Genomic DNA, 17,608 nt, shown 5'->3' with positions numbered 1-17,608 from the left:
AACTGATATCTTATGTACAACAGAACATAGAACATATTATAATTCTTGAAAGTGAGAAATAAATCCTAATGGCAGCAACACGTCACAAAAAACTTGGCATAGGTCCATGTTTACCACCACTGTGTAGCAGTTTCTTCTTTTAAAAAGAAATTCCTAAATTTCTGGAAACCGAGGACATTACAATGTACATCTGATAGATTGTCTACCTTCTATTATGAATAAAACATTGGTTCATGAGGTGTGTAAAACATTGCATCTTTTTTGTTATTTTACATCTTACGCAGCTTCACAATTTTGGGGGATTAAAGTTTTGCTTTGGTGTACAAGGAGTAACTAGAATCTTTTACTTCAACTATGTTTCATGCTCAGTTTAAAAGTGTGAACTGACAAGCTGCCAGTCGGTTTGTTACCATGTCAACTGTATACAGAACAGTGTCATGCAGGACCTGCAAGTATCATTTTACCAAAGTCTTTGCCATACTAGCACCTGTTGTTAAGTGTTGTTTCCGTTTCTTCTACATTTTGTATGTTCATTTATAATGTTCCCATGTATTCAATTAAACCTTGCAATAGCAGGCTAATAAACTCCTTTTTAGCTTGATATTGGTGCTGTTCTGTACATAAAACAACACTCCGGCAAAGGTGAAAAGCTACAGCTTTTCAACAGGGATAGATAAAAATTTACATAAATGCAGGCTTCTAATCTTTCCATCCAAGGTTTTCAAGTTCACAGGGATCCAGAGCCCTCATCCTTCATCTGCCAAGTTATATCACTGACAGTCTGGCACAGGGCCACAGACTAAAGGACTCCTCACCTTGCCTCACCACATGAGTCGTTATGCAGAATGAGATACTTACATCCACAATTTGGGGGGGGGAGACTAAAAAATAAGCCAAAATGAGCCCCCTGGACATAATGCATGAAAAACACACACACTGTGTGACCTTTCCAGCCTTTTGGTTAACTCGTAAGAGGCGTCGGCAGGAGAAAACAGAAGGTGACAGATATCAGAATGCCACATGTCACCAGCACTTCTGCCAGCGTGGCCATGGGAGCAGCTCAAGGGCAAGCGACTTACGAAAGAGGGAAGGAGGATGAAGAGGGAAGAAGGTCAAAAATGAATCTCCTAAGCGATAAAACACGCAAGAGGAGTGTCATCACATTTGTTCGCTTCACTGGCGTTTCACGTTTTGTCAAAGTTACCATGAGTGTAGATCGGAGCCTATACGGGATTCCTTTAACCGGCTCCCTAAAAAAAAGAAGGCAGTCAATCTTAATTCACCTACTAATGAATAGTTACAAGAAAAGAAGAACAACAAAAAGTCAAAGCATCACGTTGAGTTGACAGACCAAACATCCAAAATAAACAACCCTTAAGGAACTGGTATCAGCATGTCTTCTATTTTCCTTGATAAACATATCAATTATTTAAGAATCCTTTCATGATGAGTGGTCAACCATAAGTTCATGCTTCATAAAAAATGTATATATTTTTAATGCAGGCAACACTATCGCAAAATAGTGAATTGTCTGTATACTAACAAAACTAAAACTCTGGTAAATAATAAAGGTCATAATTACATAAACCAATGGAAAGGTACACACGCCGACAGTGAGAGGAAGTGCTGCTCCGTACGGGACACCTCGGGAGGCGCCCATTTGAGCATTTCATTGTTTTTTTAAAAAGCTGACAGTTAGAGGAAGAGGCGTGAACCAATCAGATGCCCTGTCCAATTAACACCGCCGAGGTGTGCACATTTTTCAGCATGACACCACCATCATCCCAAGCTGTGTGAGAGCTACTGACAGCCAGCATGACACGCTGCTCCACAACCCCCTATTCAACACAACATTAGATCGACAAAACGGCTATAATTCTACAGAAATACTCTTCCTCTGAGGGTTTAACTGTGAATTCAAAATGCATTGAAGAGGAGGAAAAAATCAAAACTACAAGGATCTATAAAGTGTGGAACACCAAAGATGCAGCGCATTGGGTGATCACTTTTCATTATATGAAGTAAGTAGCTGTTCAGGGACGCAAGATGGACGGTTCAAGATTTATAAAATTCAATGAGTGAAAGAGAGAAAGAAAGAGTGAGAGAGCGGACAAGAGGGCATTGCTTTCATTCGCTGCGTGGTAGCTTGACAAATGTTAGCATGAGCCTCTAAAGCGCTGTGACAACCGCCTGCTGAGAGCACAGTCTTGCTAATGTGTCTTGGCATGCCGGCTTCGTAATCACACATTTACATATGCAATGACCTACATTTGCATGTCAGATCGCACACTGTCCAGCGTGATTAACAGTGGGCACCTCCCTGTGTGGAGTCGCCCTGGGTGGCAGCAGAGGCCATGCGAGGGCGGAAGAGAGGGCTGGAGGGAGGGCGGCTTTTCTGGCAGCCAAGGGGCCGAGCTGCCAGGCAGGATTATGTCAGCCAGCGGCCCCGACATTAGACACTTCATTAGAGCTAATCTGTTTAGCAGTGGGCAGTGTATGTAAACTTCACAGGCCATTTGCGGCACCTCTTCGCCCCCTGGCCTGGCCTTCAAAGGGCAGCCAGGCCAGAGCTGACTGACAGGCCGTCTCATCTGCCGCACATGGGTGTCACACAATCAGAAGCTCCCAGCTGAAAGACAAGGGCCCCGCAAACACACACACACACACACACACACACACACACGCACAGAGAGATATATGCGGAAGTCACAGAGGAATGACCCTGTATGAGGCAGGGGTCAGAGTCTGGATAAAATTGGGTGGAGGGAGTTATTCAGAATGGCCCTTTTTAAGGATTTAAGCTTCATCTGTTGGTTCGAGATGCTGGCGGAGTTCAAAGATTAAAGGAAACGTCTGAAATTTACCAGCCCTGAATGCAACAAAATCTTGGAGGATTATCTGGTACATTGACAGGTAAATACTGAACAAAATACAATACTCCTTACTCTGTATTTTGTTGTTATTTTCAGGCCTACTGTTGTCTGCACATGTTATTTAACAGAAACCCACCTCTAGTCCGTCTCTGATTGGCTGATGTGCTCAGATACACTTGTGCTAACAGGTTAACCCTAACCATCTAACCAACCCTTCAACGGTAGCCTTAACCAGATAACAAACACTAGCCAATCAAAGTAGAAGAGGGAGGACTTTCTGGACCATTCACAGAAACTGCGGTGGATAGGAGAAAAATATCCTATGGTCCTCACGCTTAAGAACTTATTATCCCTATGAAAAGAACTTTGTATGCAGTCCATGTGCTTTAGTCTCATGGCCATCAATGTCAGACAGACATTGTAGACGGACTATTAGACAGCAGTCAGTTTATTTTTAAACAGCGTTTTGTTTACAAGTTATTGATCTGAAAAGTTTGCTTCTGTGCAGCAGGTGGGGTTTACCTGTTGCTTTGGGTAGAAACACTGCTCTCTTATTCTGTCCTCAGTGTACGCAAACTTATTTCATTGCAAATAAAAACCTAAAAGGAGCAAATTGCTCTGTTTGCATCACAGTGAATTTCCATGCTGTGGACATGTTGCTGCCTGTGCAGCCATGTAAAGTCCTTGAACCATCGTGCGCCTTAATAACTCTAGGATGAGGCCTAATAACGAAGCAGGTAGGTCAGCTGATAACCATCGCTTCCAAAATTTTTGTTTTCATAATACAGGATTGTAAACTTTTTCTTGAGTTTAATTTCTCTTCTGTTCCACGTGAGCACATCATTCTGACTTGAGATGGGTACAAGCTGCAGGGTATAAAGATAAAGTGGCAGTTGTGCAAGGCATTATGGGAAACATGTATGAGGGACAGCGCATCTTGGGTGTAAAGGTGACACACAAACACCATGGGCCAGTCACAAGCAGGGGGATATAAAGAAAAAGAGAAAAGTGGCACGAGACACAGAGAGGGAGCAGACAGACAGCTCATCGCAGGAAGTGTGATACGGGCTGCCCAATAATGACACCATTGCCGAACATAACTGACAAGACACATGGAGAGTGGAAGAGTGGATGCAGAAGACAGAGAGAGGGAGATAGGGTAGGGTGGGGGTGGAGAGGGACAAGCAGCAGAGGGGAGAGGGTGTGATGTGACAGCCCAGTTGTGCCAACGGCTGCCACACAAAGGCCAGCGGCAGCAGAGAGGTGCTGTCTCTTATCGAAAGACCAAGAAGAATGCAGAGAGGGAGAGACTCAGGGCACATCCACGAGAAGAAGGATACATTTGAAAGCTATCTACCCACAGTGATTCTTAGGCCCCTGCAAACTGGGCTTTTCTGAAACTGAGTCCTTAAGAAGAATTGCACAGTTAACTGCAAGAGAATGAAAAGACGAGGGAAATCTGACACATGGGAAATAACATGGAGCCACAGAAATGAGCCCCGATGTCATTTTAAAAGTGAACGTAATGGCCACACGACAGCAATGTGTTCATTTAGCTGTCTCTACATTTACTCTGTTAGACACATTTACAATTACAAAGCTGGGAATGTTCACCCCCACGTGTACTAAATGGTATTTATCACCATGTTCAAATTGTTCAAATCCAGCAATAAAACCCAATTTTCTGCTTGTTGTTGGGACAGCAAAAATCACAACTGGATACATGGGAACTGCTCACATTTAATCAGCTGTAACAACGTGACAGGACTCCAAACTACAAATCACGCAGCTCTACTGTTTACTGACCAAAACGGGATGAAGAAGTTGTCATTTTTCAGACTGTTCGAGCTTTTTCACGATAGACAAACAGGTTTAGTTTAAACAAAAACAAGTTTAGTTTAGTGCACGGACATTTATGCAGTCAGTGTTCAAAGGGTATAAAATCTGTCAAATTAGCTTGGATTCCATCCAAGAGAGACAGAGAGGAGTACAAGGAGAGACGTAGACAGCAACTGTCAGCCGAGAGGGGATACGGGTGGGGGTATAACTCCCATCTTCACCAGCCCCCTTGAGCAGGCACCATGCAATATTCATCCTCAGCCAGTCAGCCAGTGAGCCAGGCAGTCAAACCAGCAGGATTCACCCCAAAGGTGCTTCTCATTCTTCTCCTCTCAATCGGCTCCACAACCACACCGCCTTGTCTCAGCGCTTCCAGACAGATCGGTGTCTGTCAAACTCTGCAGTGACGATCAAAATCTGATCTGAGGGGGCCTCCTCGCCAACCCTCCCACTCACTCAAGAGCAAATGCGCCATTAAAAATGCACATCTTACCAGCTCATCTCATTTAACTAATGCATATGCATCATACCTCCGGGACCAAGAAAAATTTATCGCAAGCGATACGGAGTATCCTTCATCACATATACAATTCAGATTTCTCCAGGAGAAGGCTGTTTTTTTTTTGTTTTTTTTTCCCCTTGCTGCCAAGCAGACTGAACCTTTGGAAAGCGTGAAATAGATACAGGACTTGTTGAAAGACACCCATCTGGATGCTGGTTAGACAGTCATCTACATACTCTAACTTACGGTCTCTGTCTCTCCCTCTTCCATTTAATGTGAAATCAGTTCAAAATGCTCTGTGTGAGTGGGGAAAAAAAAAAAACATGATGCAACACAGAAAGTTCACTATGCCTCCTGAAAAAAATTATAATTTGGAATTAACACTGATGTAAACTGCTAGAAATAGATTGAAAACCAGCCAGAGAAATCATTAAGCCTGAACAATAGCACATAAACAACTGTTGGGAGATCAGTAGAAAATTCACTGTCTGTGTGTGTGTGTGTGCGTGTGTGCAGGGGGGTGTGCATACGTGGGGGGACTGTTGCCAAAGTCAAATGAATTATTAGAGCTTTTATCTGACTTATTCTGTGTGCAACCCAATTAAACTTAATTTTGCAATTAGAAATCTTAAAATAAATTGACCCCCTTGGCAGTTCCAGTGTTAAATCTTGTTATACTGTTGCATACGCACGGGAAAAAGAAAAAAACACATTCAAGTTCACAACTATTTTTAGTGTTTGTGTGTGTGTGTCCCCCCCCCCCCCTCAGAAAGATTCCACATTTACTCTGGGGCACATGGATGTTCCCCTTTGTTTAAAGTCTATTCAATACTTATGGAGGCAAAAACATCCTCCTGTAAAGAAATCAATGTGCCTGATGTTGGAGGGCAGTATTAAAACCCAACAATGACCAGATCTGCACAGAACAAACTTGAGGTGTATCGAACAAAAAGAGGCATGGAGGGAGGCCAGGTTCTGTCAGCCTCCTGAGCTCTGATCAATACGATCAAGAAACATTCATTCGCTGCTGTCTATCTCACACCCAGGCTACAGTGGTCTGTGGGATGACTGGACTGAAGGGCATCAGTTGATTGATGCCGAAAAGAAAGGGTAATACAGGATATTTACATTTCAAAACACAAAGAGGGTGGAATGCTTCAAATGAATGATGGAAGTCAATTATCTCCATCAAATCATTAGTTTATTTACAGGCGACCAATCTTAATGACACAGCCTTTAACACTGGGAGCGGATTTAAGGATTATCGGAACTCATTTTCATTCGCCTGGCTTCCCTCCGGTCAAACAAATCTCCATTCAACCTCGTCTTTGCAGGGGCAGGTTTGTGTTAGGGGCGTACAGAAGAGCACCACTGAGACACTTCTGTGACACGCCAGGACGAATGTTGCTGATGTGAAGCGTTTACCGTTTCAGTGATGATTACCTGTATTAACAGGTCCCAATCTAAAGAGAAGATATCTGATGTTGTCAATTTTGATACAGGGATAACTGAAAAATTAAGATGTCTTATTTCACATTGTATGAACCTTACTTCAGTTCTTTTGAGACAATCGCTGCAGCAAAGCTTCTCACCACAGAGCTGCGTCGTTACGTCACCTTAAATATCTTTTCAAATACACGTTTGAACCTTCCTCTAATGTACTCTGTAGAAGACCAGTGTAGGGAGACAAAAATCACTATATTCGTCTCATTTTCCCTGCAAAGTGGCACATTAATATCACCAGTCTAGTTTTAAACAACAGTTAGGGTTTGTGAATGCTACTCCACTGAAAGACAACGGGCAATATTAAACCGCAAAACAATGTTTAGTAACATAGTTGCAAATGCCATTTATAAATTCAGTTGCAATAGTATCTGTGAATGCTGCCCTACACAGCGCCTTTGGCAGCTTGCACAAACATGACTGGCGCTACTAAAACATTAAATAGCAGGAAAATGAGAGGATCACTGAGCTCATGTGCTCACACTGCCACCTAAATAGATGGACGCCTTTTTCAACCCTTGACTTTAATAACTTCAGCAATTCAAATGTGGATCTCACCCACCCTCTATAAAAGTTGCTGGTAAATAACTGTAAAAAAGTGTAAATAATTCCCCCTCGTCTCTAATATTTAAGATTTTACATCATGCAGATACATATTAAAAAGCAAAAAAATGAGGAAAAAAACTGGCTGTCATGACATGAAATGTTGCAAATTTATTCCTCTACGCCTATAAACTTCTTCTTCACTTGGATGCAGTGGTGTGAATCTAGTGGCGACATATGGCAGCCCTAGAATCACTGCTCACAATGGCCTAAAAATATCTGTGAACTCGGTGAATTTTCAACATCTCACTTTATATATCGCTGCACTTCACAGCGCTATTCAGCAGCTCGACTTGTTTTCATGTGTGTACGAGTTACCTGAGATTGAAACACTAGCACGGCTGCTTGCTGGCCTTGTGGCTGGGTGTCCATATCCATGGTGTTAGGAGCTTGATCCTGCACACCTCTGAAAAATATTAGACAAAACTCTTAGCTTTTCATTCCTTTAAAAGTGCTAGAGAATTTTAAAAGTCTACACAAATACAAGACAGTATCCAGTGCTGCTCTGTACTAAGCTAGGAAACGACTGCTTCCACAGTGTTCAGTTTCAGCAGAACTGAAGCCCACGTCATGCTTGTGGATTTGACACTCATTGTCTACGTCCCTCTTTGGTTGCAGCATAGCAGACCTAGCAGACTGCAACAGGCCATACTTCTCTGTATTTTACTGGCCTTCCTCCTGGTAATCTTTCTTGGGAATTACCAGTCATACTAGCTATATGCTCAAGCAATTCCACTTAATTTTACATCTCTGAGAAAATGTAGGTCACACAGAGGTGAATGATCTGTGTGTGTGTGGGTGTGTATGTGTGTGTTTCCTTTAATTGCATGCCTTGGCATGTAGCCTAGATGGTAGCTAACTGCTTAAGATTCCCTACTACCAGTTGCTTATCTTATCACCACGCTTAAAGCAGCCGGTGCCATAATAAGAAATTAACCTGAATGAATCATTTACATGGTTTTAAAAAAGTATGACGAAAAAAATTTAAATTAACATATGCAATTACCTTCTGATTCTTTATTTATTAAACAGGTGTTCCAGGATTATTTTCATAGCACAATGTAATGCACATGCTATAGTTCCAAATTCTAACAATTAACACTGTTATACTCATGAATAACACAGGATGCAGTGCATGCACATCAACAACCATGTGTCATCTGTAAGCTAACACATATATGAAGTGTGATTTTTTTTTTAATGTGTTAAACCAAAGCAAGGACACATGCGCACATATTGGGTGCTTGTGTAGAAATAAACAACGTAAACATGCTACAAAACTGGAAAGTAATTCTATGCACAGGCCATGAACAAAGGCAAATAAAAGTCTGTGAAAAGAAAGAAAATTCTAATTATTACAGCTTCACAACAAATGGCCAGGCTACAAACTGAGATACTTATTATAGGATCTCTGATTCTGCCATCGTTTTCACTTTTCAGTGGCTAATTTACATAAATAACTGCATGGAAACAAAAATGGACAACCATACGCAAAAAAAGACATGATGGAAAAAGAACACACACACACACACACAAACACTTGGACACTTTAGTGTTCTCCTGCTGGGATGACAGCAGTCTCTCTGCAGTTCTTTTGTCTGCGTATTACCAACCGTCTCTCGTCTCAGTTGCGAGAAACGTGCCCAGGCCAGTTGAAAATCCTCTCATATTTCTAAGTGTAATCCGAAACTAAAGGTTAGTTCGCAGAAGTAACCAGTGTAGAGGACTCAGATTACTTCCTTGCAGTAACAAGTAAGGCTCCACGTTATAACGAGTTACTTAAAGAAGTTGTCGATTACTGTTTACAGTTCACCTTATCAATCAGTGTGTTTGGTTGCCACAAAACAAAGAGAAAAGAAAGAAAGAGATTAAATTAAAATCCAAGATGCACTCTTCGCTCAAGCAGGCATTCCCTTCTGCATGTATCACTGCATATGTGCGGCTCACTTTTGAATTTGTGAGTGAAAAAGACTGGAGCATGTGTCTGGGTGATAATCTGTGAGCAGTGATGAGCTCTACCTGAGATGAAGAACCACCTGCAGACGCAGCACAGCTCCACAACAGAGGCGATTCAGGCGGAGGATTTTACTAGTCGAGACTTGGACATTAACTGGGCCACTGTAACATCTCGATTCTTTTCTTTTTCAGTTTTTAGATCTCCTGTTCTTGGGATCATTGTCCTGCTGCATGACCCAGTTTCAGAGAAGCTTTAGCTGTCAGACAGACTGCCTCACATCGGACTCTAAAATACTTTGGAGACATTCATTCTACTCAATGACTGCAAGGTGCCCAGGTCCTGTGGCTACAAAACAAGCCCACATCATCACCTCTCCACTACAGTGCTTGAGCATTATGAACAAACATCTCCACTTTGGTTTCATCTGTCCAAAGAACACTGTTCCAGAAGTCTTGTGGTTTGTTCAGATGTAACTCAACAAACCTAAGCTGTGCTGCCAGGTTCTTTTTTGAGAGAAGAGGCTTTCTCCAGCAACCCTTATCCTTCCAAGCAAACCAAACTCATCCAGTCTTTTTCAAACGGTACTGTTGGAGACTTGAACAATTAATGTGCTGACTGATGCCTGTAGTGTTTGAGATGCAGCTCTTGGGATTTTGGATTGTTCCATTGGTATTGTTCCAGTCTGACCTGCGGATCAACTTACTGGGATGCATCTCCGTGAGAAGATTAAAAACGTTTCAAATGTTTTCCTCTTGTGAATAACCCCACAGTAGAACGATGACCTCAGAAATGTTTGTAAATGACCTTATAAGCCTTTTCTGACTGATGGGCAGTAACAACGATAGTCATACGTGCAGATAATGGTTAAAAATTTGTTGTAGAGAGATATCTTTAGTTTGAGGCATATGCAATGTTAAACAGCAATGTGCTTGATGTAGCTTATGCTGTTTAGTGTTCAGGAGCAGGAAGCTAAATGTTAGAGTGAACTGGAAATTAATCAAAACAAATTACTTTCATTTTGAATCATTTGAGAAATTTATCCCTTTTTCTATTCTTTAGTTGATCTACTGTTTTAACTTGGATTCAGATCCCATTTAGAGAACCTAAAAATACATAAATAAAATAAAAACATGAGGATATGCTTGTTGTCATTTGGATTCCAGTGTAACAGGGGATTTGCAAGTCAGCTGGCCTTCATGCCTCTTGTTGTGGTTCCTTGCACTTCAGCCTTGTGTTTTGTTAGACTGAGGCTGGCATCATTACTCCTCTCCCTCGCCCTCCTGTGTTCCCGACTGTCTAAGTGTCAAAATAACCAGCGGGCATCTGAGGTCCCCGATGTTCTTTCACCTCCTACATCCCATGTTAACGAGATCAATTAAGACTGCCATGTTAGATTAAACACACATCCAGAAATAAAGCAATTAACATAACCAACTCAATCAGAAAAGGAGCAAATGAGGCACGGTCACAATAAAAACAGGCAAAAAAAAAAAGAAAAAAAAAGAAAAAAAGAAAGGTTTTTAAACTTGCATCAAGTTAACCCCAAACTAACGAACCCCCTTCCTCAAGAATCATCACTCCACAGTAGCCGTCACAACTGCTCGTCTCACGGTCTGTTTTCCCCAAAAGTTCTCACTTTAACCATTTTAAAAGGGAATTCTGACTTCCAAAACACATTATGGACTCAAAAAGCAATGGAAACTCTGTCTCCATTTTGGTCATGTGGGTCAGAAACGATGGCCGGCTGGCAACAGATAAAAGTTAAATGCCCGACTATTTATAGATGCATGTAGGAGCCTCGTTTGGAACTCTGGTGTGAGGAAAGCTGCAAATATAGTTTAACGTGCCGTAGAAATTTAATGCATGCTAAATATGTAGATTCTCGATGTGCTGATGATGTGTGCGAGTAAAAGTAAGTCAAATCTATTTCCTATTTATGTATTTAGTTGCTCTTCTCAGGTCACAAGTCTTCATTATTATTGTTGTTCTTTTGAGATCAAAGGTACAGTCATCTAGATTCTCAATGATGCATTACGGTTAAGAAGAAGAAAAGAACTGGATCAGTGCAAAGAAAGAAAGCTTTTAGTGTGCTCCGTCTGACACTGCAGCCGACATCCTCACAGTAGTCGTAATCACATGGAGATGATGATAAGTGATGAAATGATAGAGGCAGAAAACAGGAAATTAAGTGAGGCAAAATAAGACATGACGATTAAGCAATTTCTGGGGAAAATTCTCTTTTTTCAACACTTCCTGCCTACTTCATCTTTGCCCATCTGCCATTTCCCCTTACTTTAGACATATCTTAATTTCTCATCTCCATGTTATGATATTCATCTAAAATATAGTTTTTGGACCTCTCTTTTTGGATGACACACAGGTTCCGTACAACAACCAGCCCTTTACAACCCACTGAAACAACTAAATGATTGGTAAAAAGTATGTATCCAAAAGAGACTTGATCTTGTATTAGCAGTTTGGTGTACAGTGCAATTGAGGTTGATAAATTCAGTGAAGGCTTTAGTGTCACAGAGGAATCGCAGGAAAGTTTGTTTTTCATTGCTCTAAACACACGAACACACATTTCAATGGATTTCAATGTTGAAAAACATACCTAGAAACTAATCCACCCTGCTGGACACAAATCAACCTCCATTTATCGCACAAAAAAAAACAGTTATAGCCATCTTTTTTTTATTACTTTATTGCTACTTGGCCCAGCATTAGCCTCTGCTTTTTGGACAGAATGTGCGTGTATATTTCCCAGTTTTTATAATACGGATACGATAACTAACTAACTTAATAAACTAAGAGACTCCTGGCTACTGTAAAAATGTTGGAAAAACAAGTAAACATGGGAAACAAGTTTCCTTACATTCGTATGAAGAAGCATATGTTCCTTCAATAGGGGCAAAACTGGAAACGAGAATGAGAAACTAGCAGGGCACAGCAGGGATGGTTCAGGACAGAGTGCAACAGATGCAGAACTGAAAAAAATGCCACGAGAAGGGAGAAAAAAGAAAAAGGCTCGAAGAAAAAAGCTTGTTAGCCCCGATGTGTTCAAGGCCCTGCGAGTGAGTGAGTGTGTGTGTGTGTGCGCGTGTGTGTGTGTGCGTGTGTGTGTGCGCGTGTGTGTGGAGCTGTGTACCATAGAAGTTGGCACTGGCTTTAGCTCCTCTTTAATCCCCATTTCCTGCCTTCTGCATAATTCATTTAAAACAGGAGAAGAGGAAAAACAAAGAGAGGGAGATGATCATAAAAGGTGGATCAAGGCAAACTGGGATGGTGGGGTGGGGTGGGGCTTAAGCAGTTCGAAAAGGAAGAGTGCCAAATCAGCTCGTAGTCTGAGGACAATAAATATGAATACCGACTGATGAGTTCTGGTTTAAGGAAAAGAAAGTGCGAAAGGCAAGTACGGGGATGAAGAAGAGGAAAAATATAATGTGACACTATCCGGCCTGGGTGTACGATGTGAGAGTATCAAAGACACCTTTGAGGAGCCAGAAGACGACAGTGAAAGTGCTACAAGAGTGGTGTCCATGATTACAAGAAATGGAGAAACCTTTGAGTCTGTGCTCATGAAAGCCAACCCCAGGCCTGCTCTCAAACCCCTGCTCGCCTAATGCTGATGTTACAGAAAGAGAAGAGAAGGAAGAGAGAGGAGTAAAGCCTCTAATGATGGAGGGGTCCAGATACTCCAGAAGCAGCACACTTTTCAATTCATTTTAATCACTATTCAAAATCATTAGCTCAAATTTGCAAGCACTCGTGTTCATTGGGCCACGAGCTTAAAAAGAGAAAGACAGAGAGGGGTAGCGGACCAATTACACCTCAGCATGTTTCTGAGTAGGATGGTAAGACTTGACAGAATAGAAAATGAAGAGAGGATGTTTTACTGTCTCTCAATCTAAAAGAAAAAGAAGAAGAAGAAGAAGAAGAAGAAGAAAAAACAGCGCTAAAAAGAGAAACCTTTGAATTAAACTTTGCAAACCAAGCTAAACACCAGAGTCCAACTACTAAGACTCCTCTAAAAACTCAAATCTGGATGCAAAACTTAAAGTTAATCAAGGACAACTCAGCATGAGGATATTACAGAGTCTCAGTGAGAAGACCCAAACAACAATGATTAAATCAAACTGAATTAAAAACAGCCAGGGCACTGCTGGATTAATAGCTCATCCTCTTTTAGAGTGTACTGTATAAAGTGGGTGTATGTCTGTGTTTGCTGAAATTACGATTTAGGGTACCTGATTAAACTAAGTGTAGTTTTTTTACTCTCTTAGCTCTCTTTCTGTGCAAATCCATGTCAAGTTTCACATGAAGAGTTTATGGACAGCTGTCAAAAACAAATAATAATAATAACAACCTTGATGATTCAGCTCCGTATAGGTATTAAAGTACATCGGCGTGTGTGATATATTCCGACCTTCACTTACTCTCTCGTGAAGAAAGCGCAGGAAAATTATTAAAAAAAAGGAAATGAAGACAAAGAAATTCACAATGGTCCTCTGGGATGCAACAAGGCCAGTGATCCATAACGCTGCTTGCTAACTATTTATAGCCATCCTTTACATTTTTCTCTTTCAGATTTTTATAGGCTCATGATTATTTCACTGCAGAAGTAAACAACACAGCACGATCAGCCAGGGCTTCATGTGAGGCCTAATATGATTTATTAACCATCAGTCCAAATGAGCTAGTGCAGTGCTCTGCTTTGGTGCAAGTGTGTTTCACCTTCTAAAGCCTCTATAAAGCACATCAGCATAACCCGACCTTCCATGGGCAAGTAGTCCCATTAACAATACTGAGCTCTCCTCTGTCTTCATCTGCCTGTGCAAGCACACCTGCACATTTGTTTCCCCTCATCTTCACATCCTCTACCAGCATCTATAGTAAGGATGTCCACAATTGAGAAAAGAGCTCAAGCACAAGCAGGTGTCAGCCACTCCCCCTCCCCACTCTCCACCTCCCTTGTTCTTGTCCTTCCCACGTCCTCGATGTCGTGCTCCTCTGTGCTGTGTGTTTTTGACACGATTTGGCACGTGGCTAAAAGCCCAGGCCACCTCTGCGCTCCATTGTCCTACCCACTCCAGTGCGGCATGGATGGCTCTCTTGTGGCGAGGGGCCCTTTGTTGCCAGTCTGTCACTTCAGCAGGTGTCTTACAGTAAAAGGCTGGAGCCAGGCAGTCAGCACTGCTTCGTTAGTGTGTACTACTCCGTTTGATGTTCTCATTTCACCAGCCGGAGATGGCAGCTAAGGAGGATGCTAATAATCATTTGAAAAGGCAAAACATTCCACTTAAGCTTGTAAAAGATAAACTCCAATTTCAATGATAAAAGAAGAGTGACAGACAGCTATGGTACCAGTTGAAAAAAACCCGACTGCCAGCCATAATATCTTTGTCTGTTTTTTCTCCTCACTTCTATTGTTGGGTGAAACCAATTCATACTGTCAATCACAGTAAATAAACAAAGTATATTGACAATCTGTTGATTGTGTAAGGAAAGACAAAATCATGTGGGCAAAGTATGCAAAAAAAAAAAAAAAAAAAAAAAAAGAGCTGCATTTAAGACAGCTGTGTGATCCCTGAGAAGCCAGCTTAGTGTGTCAATGAGCAGGCTGTGTGAAGGAGAGAACCCCCCAGGCGTTCAGGAGAGGGGACCCAGGGGGTTTGTGCTGGGCTTGCACACCTTCACTACATTTACAGCCTTTCAAAATGCCATATCACCATCACACCTCAGTTAAAATAGAAACTGAATGCATAATACATGGAGAGAAAAAAAAAAGAATTAAAGAGTACTTAATTAAGACAGGTTTATCTATCTGTAAGTGATGGCACAACTTTGAACTTCGAAATTTGGAAAACCTTGGCCAAGTCACCAAATGATCCCTTATCCTCCCTTCAACAATGAACGGAAAATAGGTGAATTCTTACCTGGATGAAAATGGTTTCACATTTAAACACAATTTTGAAAATGTTAAATATTAAGGCCATCGCATTCACCATCAAAAAGCACACTTGAATAAATATAAAAGCAACTTGACGCTGCACTGATTATTTTAATGATCAATTATACCTATCTATTATACAATACCTTTTTTTTTTTTTTTTAATAAGAGGGCAGAAGAGGGAAATGATTCGACTTCGGCAATTAGATCAGACAAATAATAACATAGTGGTGACCAAAATTCACTAACACCTGCATAACAGTAATTATGGTTTCTGTAAAATGTGTTTTACAGAGCCCCACGGTGTAATTATTATCCAGCATTAGTGAATATTTTAAAAACGGTGTGATTTCAGAGTGTAGCATACAGCAGAAAGGTTTAGGGTTCGTCCACACAAACATGGATACTTAGCTGCGTCAATGCCTTTTATCTACATACAAATGATGATCTTAGTCAGAAAAACTTGGATTTGGAAATTCTGTTGTCATTGAATCTGTGAGTACACAAGCAACTGAGGGTTTTGGGCGTCTTCATACGTCCACTGCTGCTTTGTGTAATGAGCGTGTGCTGGAAGCAACAATAGGACCTATATACCGGTTTTTCTGAAGATTTAGTGTGCTTTCTTTGTCTCGTACTCCAACGTCATGTTGACAACTCCACTTTGTCGTCTGGCCACACAAATAACACAACTTTTTCACTTTTTCCCCTTCCAATTTCGTCATTGCACAAGTTGCACAAACTGTTATTCTGATTCTGAAGGAGATCAGCGCACTAGGCATGCTCAGAACGTTCTCCTCTTGTATTCCGACGCGTCGGTAAGCCAAGAGAAATCTATTTATACTGCACAGTTCAACAGCAAGGTGATTCAAAGTGCAACGTTCAACATGTTGATGTCGATGTTTTCACCTACTGGCCAAGCATGATTACTTCAGTATTTGTGCGAACTTTGCTGTCTCATATGAACGGAGATCATTTTTAAAATGATTGAAAAATATCTGTTTAAAAAGACAGTCAGTAAAAGCACGTATGGAGTGACATTTGGCCTTTATATTTGAGAATTTATTTTATTATGGAAAAACTAGTGAGTTGACTGCAACATAAATGTGTTATTCAAATGGGAAAGGAACATCATTAAAATATTCTTAAATGATATGTTTAGGACAGCCCCAAAATCACTTAGCAAAGTGCACATGTAATCTGCGTATTGTGCTGACATGACATGGGTTTCCCCACCATATTTTAGCTGTACATGCACAATCGCACACCTAATCATCTAAAATTAATGGGTAGGGGAGTCCAAACTTTTTACTATAAATATTTTACTTCACTATTCCAAAAGCAAAGGAAGGGACAAAGAATTAGCTTCTTTCTTTTTTCTTTTTTTTTTAAAACAAGTTTAAAAACTACAAATTATTTCATATCGAGGTCAAAATCACACATTTGCGAGTTAAGCACACAAACCAGAAACGTTCTGCTTATCTGATGACGTCAGCACAACAGCACAGAGTAGATGTCAAGTGTGAAACAATCTTTTTCTTGAGGGTAAAAAACAGGCTGTATTTATGTGTGAAATAGAGAAAAACAGGTGAAAGTCGAGTAAACAACCTGGTATATCACAGTAAGAGCACTGTAAGTCATGTGTTAATCTGTCTAAAACTAAAGATAAAACATCTAACCCAAATGTCTGTGAGTCAGAAGATTTACTTTATCCACATTAAAAAAAAAATGAGTGCATTTGTCAGATCCAATATTTTAGAATCAGTGGTTCCATGTTAGGTGTCAATAATTAGAACCTATTAAGTGAGTAACATATGGACCGCGTAGCATTCAAACCCCTGATCTTCTGGACTTGTTGTTCTCTTTGTTATTGAAGTGTGTCGCATTATGATGATGCAAAGATCTAAAGCTCTCTCTAAATACTTCACAGAAAAGTTTTTTGATGCTTATGTGTCTGACAAGGTTTTTTAAAGATATAATCATAAGTATACCATTCCCCTCTAAAGGAAATCATTTGATGTAGTTAAAATGTATGAGTCATTTTTTCTTTACATACTTCAAACTGCCTTTGAAACACCTGGAAAATTCTTTGTTTACAAGGAATGTTCTGGGTGAATTTTGTTTGCTACTGAGCCCATAGCAAAGACAGGAAGTGCATAGCGACCATCAGTGGTATCGCAGTTTACAGCACTTCTTTAGACCCATCACGTTTGAGGTCCATGTTTTATGTAAAGTTTATGACACCAACTGGGAAGTATGGTGGAAGAAACTTATGGTTTAGGGGTGCTGTAAAGCTTACAGTGTCCGATTCAATGAGGACGCTGAAAGAGGATGCGAAAATATGATCAGAGATCATCTGTCTCACAGTTCAAGCGGAGCTGGAA

The 17,608-nt window shown here is 40.8% G+C and overlaps 1 protein-coding gene across 2 annotated transcripts in view; it reads right to left on the bottom strand.

Annotated features, from left to right (window-relative positions):
* Window positions 1-17,608, bottom strand: part of nek7 (NIMA-related kinase 7) — a 65,745-nt gene that overhangs the window by 35,743 nt on the left and 12,394 nt on the right. The window contains exon 2 of one of the 2 annotated variants that reach the window (XM_075485703.1): window positions 7,639-7,726. The exons of the other annotated variant lie outside the window; for it this stretch is intronic. Within the exon in view, the coding sequence (XP_075341818.1) occupies window positions 7,639-7,698 (60 nt within the window). The 5' untranslated portion in view covers window positions 7,699-7,726. The remainder of the gene's footprint in view (window positions 1-7,638; window positions 7,727-17,608) is intronic. 2 annotated transcript variants of the gene reach the window in all.

This window comes from Odontesthes bonariensis, chromosome 15 (assembly GCF_027942865.1).
Source record: "Odontesthes bonariensis isolate fOdoBon6 chromosome 15, fOdoBon6.hap1, whole genome shotgun sequence".
Taxonomy (NCBI): domain Eukaryota; kingdom Metazoa; phylum Chordata; class Actinopteri; order Atheriniformes; family Atherinopsidae; genus Odontesthes; species Odontesthes bonariensis.
This window is presented reverse-complemented; position numbering and strand designations above follow the sequence as displayed.